General features: G+C 36.0%; 1 protein-coding gene across 2 annotated transcripts; it reads right to left on the bottom strand.

The window, feature by feature from the left end:
• Positions 1-1,931: 1,931 nt before the first annotated feature.
• LOC112571075 (tubulin epsilon and delta complex protein 1-like) lies at positions 1,932-7,907 on the bottom strand. 2 transcript variants are annotated; one of them, XM_025249882.1, is made up of 9 exons: positions 7,638-7,893; positions 6,756-6,855; positions 6,356-6,561; positions 5,857-6,021; positions 5,012-5,110; positions 4,344-4,430; positions 3,999-4,190; positions 3,388-3,603; positions 1,932-2,961 (listed from the first exon to the last, which is right to left on the bottom strand). In XM_025249882.1, exons 1-9 carry the CDS (start codon positions 7,761-7,763, stop codon positions 2,767-2,769), a joined length of 1,386 nt encoding a protein of 461 aa, XP_025105667.1. In that variant the 5' UTR covers positions 7,764-7,893; the 3' UTR covers positions 1,932-2,766. The 2 variants fall into 2 exon arrangements, with proteins under 2 accessions (XP_025105667.1, XP_025105669.1); XM_025249884.1 differs by lacking the exon at positions 1,932-2,961 and having other exon boundaries at positions 3,451-3,603; positions 4,007-4,190; positions 7,638-7,907.
• Positions 7,908-8,685: the final 778 nt, after the last annotated feature.

Raw genomic sequence — 8,685 nt, 5'->3', positions numbered from 1 at the left:
GTAATCATTGTTTATACACGAGCGAGAGCTGCCGACCAATGTGTGATGCAGGTATCTAGCTCCATATACTCAATGGAGAAACTGGATAAACTATCAGGACGACAGAAGAAGTGGTAAAATGCATTTTGGGGGAAAAGAATAAAAAGGGGTTTGTGGTGAGTTGAAAGCTGCTGGTTCAACTTCAACATGGGAGCTGCATTTTGACGATCCGTATCCCCCGAATCTTAAACGCTTTGTTTGCACAAACTTGTTTACACGTCCGTGGTGTGTGTGTGGCCTCTGGAGCCAGAAGGCAAAAACGGATCACCCGCAAATAGTCTGTCGTCGTTTTCTCGTGCACAATAGCAGTGTTAGCTGGATCTTGTGGACATTACGCTTTTGTATTGGAAGCCAGTTGAGTAACTGCAGAACACCAGTGACTTTTGTACAAGTAACAATTCTGCCTGCTGTATTTTAAATCTTCAGAAGTCAGGAAGTCTTCACAGTGCACTGCTGCAATAATCTACACTTTCTTACTAACGTTATCTATCTATTATGAGTTTTCCTAAGTTTATCATGGATCATTGGACCTAAATATTTGTAACAGTCCACGCTTCTTACTACTTTTCCTCCAACAAATATTTCATCAAAAACAACCCTGCCCTTCCTAAAATCAACAATCATTTCTTTTGTTGTTTTTTTTTATACTCTAATAATTATCATCACATAATGCAGCAAAGTAATCAATCTCCTTAAGGAAATTTCTATAGTAAGAGTCATCAGAAATTAGGAAATAAGCCCTGTGTTATCTGCAAATTTAACTAGGGGTCAGTCTTCATTTCTTTGTCCCTTGAACCAATTTATTTGGGTACAAAGTACCAGAATAGCATCATTAGAGATTCAGATAAATTGAGGTTTATTAGTTTATTCTAAAATCTGCTACATTTAAGGCATCAATATTCATCTGAATTTGCTCATGAACAAGCAAATGGAATTATATTCTATTAAAAGCTATGAGAAGCAAAAATCATTAAATCAGTACTGGTGTTCGGGTACTCCAGATGTGCATAAATATCTTTTAAGATGTATAAAACAGCATCTTCTACACTGTGTTTATTTACTGAACTAGGACTTGTAAACATCTGAGAACTTGCTTTTTAAAAACTTTGATGACAGCAGAGGTTAAAGCACCTGGATGGAGACTCTTCAGTCCTGTGACAGCACTTTCGGACTGGTACAATAAAGGATGTTTTCCAGAGTATGGGAAAAGAACTTTTAAAAAGAGATGTTACCAATAATAATTAAAATTTTTAGCAACTTAAAACAGCACCTTAAGATTGAAGGCTCTACTATATCAGGACCAGGTGCTATATGAGTGAGCAACTTGTAAAATGTCAGGGTTAGCATAGCTCCTGCTCTGTCATCTTGTTAAAAATCTCTACTCCCCAGTTTTCTTTGTTACAACAGAACCTTTGCAAAAATTAATATGATCAGTAACATAGTTCGGTAACATTGATGAAGTGTTAACATATTCTAGGCTGTAGTCTCAAAACAATCTTGCAGCAAATGAACACAGCCTTTGTTGCACTGATGACCCACCAGTTTTTTCATGGTTGTTACACACTGTATGAGGGGCAGGTAACAGGGGACAAGGCTGACCAGGTTATGATCCAAGCAGCCTAGTGGCAGTGACGTGTACACATCCTTTATGATGGAGTGAAACAGGTCCAGCTTCTTGTCACCACATGTAGCCCACAGCATGTGCTATTTCCCAAGCCACGCTTATTGACACATGCCAAAAGCATGCTTAACTTCCTAGATCTCTTTCTCTCTCTCACTCCTCCCCCTCTAATTTGACAATGCTCTGCCAAGAACCTAAGTGTCATATTCAACAACACTTGTTCATGTGTACATCATAAATTGTTGTAACGATTGGATGCTTTATATTTTTTTTAGTATTAGTATTATTATAGCAGTCAGTTAATGCTTAGCACAAAACAATTAACACTTCCATCTTATCATCACTCAAATTTAAGGAATCATCATCCACAAAACCTTGACAACACTGTTTAAATGTTTTCTTCACTACTACTCGGCCTAAGGAGACCTACAGACCATCAAGCAGTTGACATTGTCAAATGTCACTACAATTATCTGATGACAAATATTACATAAGGGGAATTCTGTCTGCTCCTTTCAGGTCACCAACTATGCCCTTTACTGGTTTAGTCCTAGGGCTTTTGAACACGTATGTATGTGATAAGTAGCTTTATGTGGTCTGGTCACTGTCTTTCATCCAGATTATTTCTAAACTTTCAACAATCTATTCGCGAGCTGTTTTATGCCTACATGAAGACTGTAAGCTTCTTCGTGCTTATAGAAATGCTTTCTAAATCAACAAATCATGTTTGCTTCGGTTGAAGAAATTCAGGTTTTGACTTTGAATTTCATGCAAAACTGGCACCAGCAGGTAGAACGCTTAACATTCTCACAACTGACAAATCACAAAAATACTGAGAATGACTCAGAATGAAACATGTCAAGATTCACATTGTGAATATAATCATGATAACAGCTTGGGGAATTATGCTGCAGTACACATCTACAGAGCCAGTGTTTTAAAAACTCAGTCTTCTGCTTCCTGAGCTGAAGACATAGCTGCCTCATAAAACAATAAAAAGTTAAAACAGCATCAAATACACATAAATTAATAAACTGTAACAGAAGCAAAACCTGCTGAAATGGTCAAAATTGAAGATATACTACATTATACATGTTTTAACTTTCTTATGAGGTTTGTGCAGGCAATGGCTTGACTGAACGTCTTCTTAAACAGTTTGGGATAACACACACAGCATTGAGAGTTGCACATTCAGTTCTGGTCAGCTGCTGCAGAAAATGTTGACGAAGTAAATGGAGGTCTTCTGCCAAAATGCATTTTTCTTCATTCAGCTGTTTTAGTCCAGCATGTACCGATTGCACCTGTAAACCAAAAACAAAAATAAATACATAAATTTCAGTAAAACAAAAAGGAGATGTATCTTCCATAAATACCCACCCTACAGTCCTTTATTCCATCCCCCTCATAGCATGTCAGCATAATGTGACCACTGGTCACACCTGTCAATACAATTGTGCAGTCTGATGTACCAAAATGCTACAATACAATTTAGTGTTTTGACATACGATGCTATTACCCATACAAAAAAAGTTATACACCACTGAAGCACATTCTTTGTCAGAAGAACTTCTCAAAGAAGTCAGCAGGAACATTTCATTTTAAAAAAGAAATTTTGTAACAGGTTTAATGAAAAAGGTTCAACATACATCTCACTCTAATGGCCAACAACCATCTTACATGGGTGATGAAGAAATAACATACAAAAAAGAAAGTCAACTTTCCATTACCCTATCGTCACAGAGATTGTCAGCACTGAATACATTTGACTCCTTTGCTGCATGTTTGCTGTTACCACAACTATTTTTCACCAGCATTGATGTTAGACCGTGGCCAATGAGGGGCTCCTTCAAGATTTCTTGACCCAAACAAGACTGTAGTAGCATTACTTCTTCACCAACTGATTTCAAAAGTCTGTTTAGCTCCAAGTCATTAAGTGTTGCTTCCTGAAAACAGAGAAAGTAGCTGTTAAAAAAAAAGCTATGATAATTGTCTAATTACTTTTTAAAAAAATATAATTCATTTTTGATTTATTTCTCACAATGAAAGTTTCAGGCACAGTACATTGACAATTGTATGCCAAGCAAACAATTTAAACACTAATGTCATTTTTACAGCCATCTAGAGGCTATTGAGCACCACAGGCACATGCTTTACATTTTTGACATGCAAGCAACATCATGACAGTAATTTGAGGTAAGAGATCTTCTAAATTTACTTTTACTGAATGTGAATAAAAATCATTTCACCAGAACATACTGCACAAAGAAACAATTTATCCTAAAGGTATTTGTTCCCTGATTTATTGATTTTTAAAGCCTGAATTCTGAACACATATTACCTTCACACCTGAAAGGCTTTCCAGTCTCTCAATAGTTAATTCATGTCGAAGAATAGTTTCTGCCACACTTTTCTTATGTGCCACAATATCAGCAAGTACAGATGGTGGGACATCAGTGTAAACTGCTGATTCAGGGTTATGTACCAGAAGGAAGTCAGTATTGGGGTATTCTTTCAGGTCCACAACACTCTCCTGCAAAAAAAACCCAAACTCCATCTAAAGGACAAATGATAAATTCTGCAACAAGTTTAACAGGATAATACACATGAAAATTTAAAGGTATTATTTTTCATGTTGCTGCACAAAGAGGAATGACTGATGAAGACTTGGATGATGTGCACCCACCATCCACTCCCAGAACATGTGTTCCTTTTCTCCCCAGAGAAGCAAATTCTCCATGTGACTGCTGTCTTGTTTCAGCAACAGCAACATCTGTACACAGAAATTATGCTTAATTCTTCTTGGTTTGATGCCGCTTATACAATGAAACAATGCATTTTGTTAATGATCCAGACAGAAAAAAAACTCTGAAATGAAATAATCTGATCTATAAAACAAGGGGCAGAATGACTTATGTTCTCACAATCCGCATTCCAGAAAAAATAATCCGGCTTATGTATGCATCACCTTTACCTTTTTTATGCAAAGATCAACATGCTTTGATCCGTGTGTACAATGGTGACAAGCACTTAACTATTGCAATACTAGACCATGAGTAATAGGTGCAGGTTATTATTTCATATTTTGTAAATCACTATTTCATAATGATCTAAACCTATTTGAAAAACATTTCACTCCAGTAATTTTTTAAAACATTTTCCTTAAGTCTAGTTCAGAGGTGGGCAATTAATTTTCCCAAGGGGCTGCATGAGAAACTGGGATGGTTCTAGAGGGCCGGACTAATATAGTTAATTCAGTTTTACCCAATAGTGTATATATAGTATATATACTGGCGGGCAGGCCAGCGGGCGGGCCGGCGTTTGCCCAGGTCTGATCTAGTTGCATAATTATACCTTTTTCATTTCTCTGGGATACCGAAGACAATATGTTTCTTTTGTAGATAGATGATTGTGACCAGGTGTTAAAAAAAACCCATATGTGGCACTGTGGACCTGAAAGGGAGGAAATCAAGAATTCTTCTTGTTTTAAAAAAATACCAGGTATTTATGCCTTTCTTCCTAAAAGGTGCAGTCAGATCTGCATATGTATAAACACACTACTCATAAGTGAAAAACTAAGTACATGATTACTTGGTATAGTGAATAATGTAATTAATGAATCAGGTCATGTACGTGATGTCTGCCAGAAAGCACTACAGAAAGGAAAAAAAGGTCTTCCCAGAAGAAAAAGCCATTAATCCGCATACCACTAATTAGATTACTCAGTCAAGCCTCTGCTTATTTAATATTTTTATTTCATACAGTTTTGGTAGATATATTTTCAGTAATTTTATTACGAAGAAGAAGTACCAAGAAAAGTTACACTTTTGTAAGTGATAGCCATAACGAAAGTGATTTTTGTCTAGTTAAATCAACATTAAACCTACACTAATTTTCAATCTTCTAAAACATGTTTTCAGATATTTTCCCCATAAAAATAAATATCTGCAGATGATGATATTTTAACATATATTTATATTCATAACCAACTTTTCTACATCTTGCCTTAACTGCAAAGATCTTGCTTTTTCTGATGCTGTGTTAATGCCTCTCTATATTATTTGTTGATATATGTTTGTCTATTAATGCATGCTATGTTTATTTTGAGTATGTTTATTTTTGTATGTTTTACATTGTTCTTATTTCTGTACAGTGCACAGTAGTGTTACAAGCATGCAAGCATATACACATATATACACCTTGTAGGACAGTCTAGCATACTCCAAATGTGATGCGTGTAACAGCCGTATATACATTTGCAGCTTATGGTTTAATGTTAAAAGCTGCTGGATATGTTCAGCAGGACTGCTGTGTTTTTCACCATGGTTCCCACAAGTTTTGTAAGTGCTACTGTCTTCAACATTCTGCAACAAATATTTAAGCACACTACAGATATCTCAAATTTTGTCCTCCAGTTATTTTCCAAAAACTTATCCATATTATTTGACAACAAATTGTATCAACAATCATTCAACTAAAATGGAAACATTTGCAAATAACAAAGTTATTAATGCTCCTGGTGGGAAAAGAAGAATAACTTTATTAGAAAATATCCACATAATGTTTTTATATAGGTCAGTGAGATCAACAAAAGAGCTTTTTTAAAATTTTTAATTTTATAAAATGCTATTTATAGATCTGTTTTATAAACAAAAATGCACTGAAACAGAAACACTACAGTGATAAGTATGCATTTACCTCAAATAAAGAGACCAGATCACTGTGAACAGATGACACGCGGTTCCTGGTCAATCTGCCTATTATGTCTTCTTTAAACAACAACCAGGCAAAAGCCAATAACAACTCCCGACTGCCTTGTCTAAAGCTGGTTGGTAAACTGGCGAACTCCAGACAAAGATAACCTCGTTTTTGCATTTCCTTCTTCACATATATTACATGTTCTTCTGCAAGTGCACACATATGTATATATAAACACACAAAATGTACAGTTTTAGGAATATGTTGAAAATGCATAAAATACTTGAAAAATTTGCTGTCAAAGCTGGTATAAAAATACTGAATGCAGTAGAATTTTGCAGTAGAATAATAAAAAGTTTGAAACAGTTATATGTACATTAAACTAAGAAGGGCTTACAACCTGCAAGTGGCGTCGTTAGAGTCACTGGAGTTTGGGTATTGATGCATCCATTTTCACAAAGACGAATAAGTTCATAAAGAAGCTGCCAAAGAGGTGTACTCTGAAATAAGCACAATAAAATTACTCTGTTAATTCTTCTAGCTGGTACTTTAAAAAAAAGAAACTTTACATAAAAATACATTGTGTGTAGGGTTGAGAATTTACACCAAGAAAAGGATTAAAAGGGGGTGGGGTGGGGGGAGTTCAGAATAATGATAGTTCAGCTTGTTAGTGTGTGTGATATATATAAAACTATTCCCTTGTTGATGATTCAACCATTTTTAAAATCATACCTAAGTAAAATAAAATAAATAAACACAAAAGCTCACCATCCTATTTGCTAAATATTTATTTTGAAATAAGTTAAGAAGCAACATCAAAATAAGTTATTATTATAATTTAATATGATATGATTTGTAAGTTTACAAGCTTATCAGCCTAACCAGCTGCACAGAGAAGAACCCAAAGAAAATCATTAATCAGTATCATCTGCTCTTCTTTGTTATACTTCTGAGCTCAAATAAAGCGTGACACAGCTAATAGACAAAAAGATAAAGGCATTGTTACAATATGTTGTCTTTTATGAAGAAGTCATCAAGCCTGCCTTCATTTTAATCTTCGTCGCTGATTCAGTTTGATCTTTTTATGGATTGTGATAACTTATATGTGGTGTATACTTCAAGTACCACAAACTACATTTATTTACAAAATTATTTGTTACAATTCTAGCAAACTACCTTCCTATTTCCATTAGTGTTTTTTTTTCTGTAACCAAGGACCGTATATACTTATATATGATTCTGGCGATAAATACTCATTTTCAAGATTCTGTCGTAATCCTACCTCCTCCAAACTGTCAAACTTTGCTTTCCGGAGTATTTCTGCTCGGATCGGTGTTGTTCCGTTCTCTGCAAGTATTCTACAGAGGAGTTCTATTGTTTCTCGAACTTGAATGTTGCTGCGTAACATAGTTCCTGTGCGAGGTAAAACTTTAAATAAAAAAGGCTTGGAATCCCCAAAAATCAGTGACAGTGCGTGTTGCCATGAGCGCGTCTTGTTGAATTACGGGCCTTGTGTTATTGGTCTGAATATCCTCCCCTGATCCTTCAATCCTCGTTAGACGATGAGTGCAAATGTGCACATTTCATAGGCATCCGAAAAGTAACACAATTTTCTGTCTGTAACATCGCGCTAAGACTTAATCATCGCCTACCTTTTTGCCTACATATAGCTAACGTAAGCCTTACCCACTTATCACAGCTTTACCCTTGATGTGTCCCAAAACCCTAACTATAAATCATAAAAATAACAGAAGTCTTAAAGCCTACCATGAAACTCCAAGAAGTCAAAGAAGAGCATATTATTTAATTTTTAAAAAAAACTACAGCCTGCTACCACTCTCAGATAAATCTCTCCTTGCGACAAAGCATAGGCTTACAATGACGGTTACATTGTCCAAATAGTAACCCCTTCAATATCTGCTACTGTACACGAACTTAAAGTCGTCAGTTTTGCTTTCCTTGGGGTTGGGAAAACAAGAAGGAACATAGATATGAAAAAAAGACACGATGTAATCTCGACACTGGAGAACATGCATTTTACTCTCAACGTTATAATTACTTTTCCGTGTAGTAGGCTGTAGGAGCTTGACCTTGGAAGGTGGTCGACAGAGGAAGCAAGGAAAGAAGTAGACTGTCCACTGTTCAACACCACTCGACGGGGCAACGAGAAAAGCCTAAAAAAAAAAGTGAGGGGGGAAGGGGTAAATTCTCTTGACCTGAGCTGGTAATTGATGGGAGGGGTGGAGAGGATTTAACAGGTGCAGTAGATGACAATGTTATCTTTGCTGAGCCATTGGATGTTCATTGACAGGTTCTTCCTCCTGTGCATC

Source organism: Pomacea canaliculata, linkage group LG8, assembly GCF_003073045.1.
Source record: "Pomacea canaliculata isolate SZHN2017 linkage group LG8, ASM307304v1, whole genome shotgun sequence".
In the NCBI taxonomy this organism is placed as follows: Eukaryota; Metazoa; Mollusca; class Gastropoda; order Architaenioglossa; family Ampullariidae; genus Pomacea; species Pomacea canaliculata.
This window is presented reverse-complemented; position numbering and strand designations above follow the sequence as displayed.

Bases quoted from the DNA above. Each gene is read 5' to 3' on its own strand.
- LOC112571075 (XM_025249882.1), bottom strand. From the start codon at position 7,763: ATGTTACGCAGCAACATTCAAGTTCGAGAAACAATAGAACTCCTCTGT. The intron at 6,022-6,355 runs GTAAATGCATAC...TATTTGTTGCAG, and splicing joins ATCTGGTCTCTTTATTTGAG to AATGTTGAAGACAGTAGCAC. The intron at 4,191-4,343 runs GTGGGTGCACAT...TTTTTTTTGCAG, and splicing joins ACATGTTCTGGGAGTGGATG to GAGAGTGTTGTGGACCTGAA.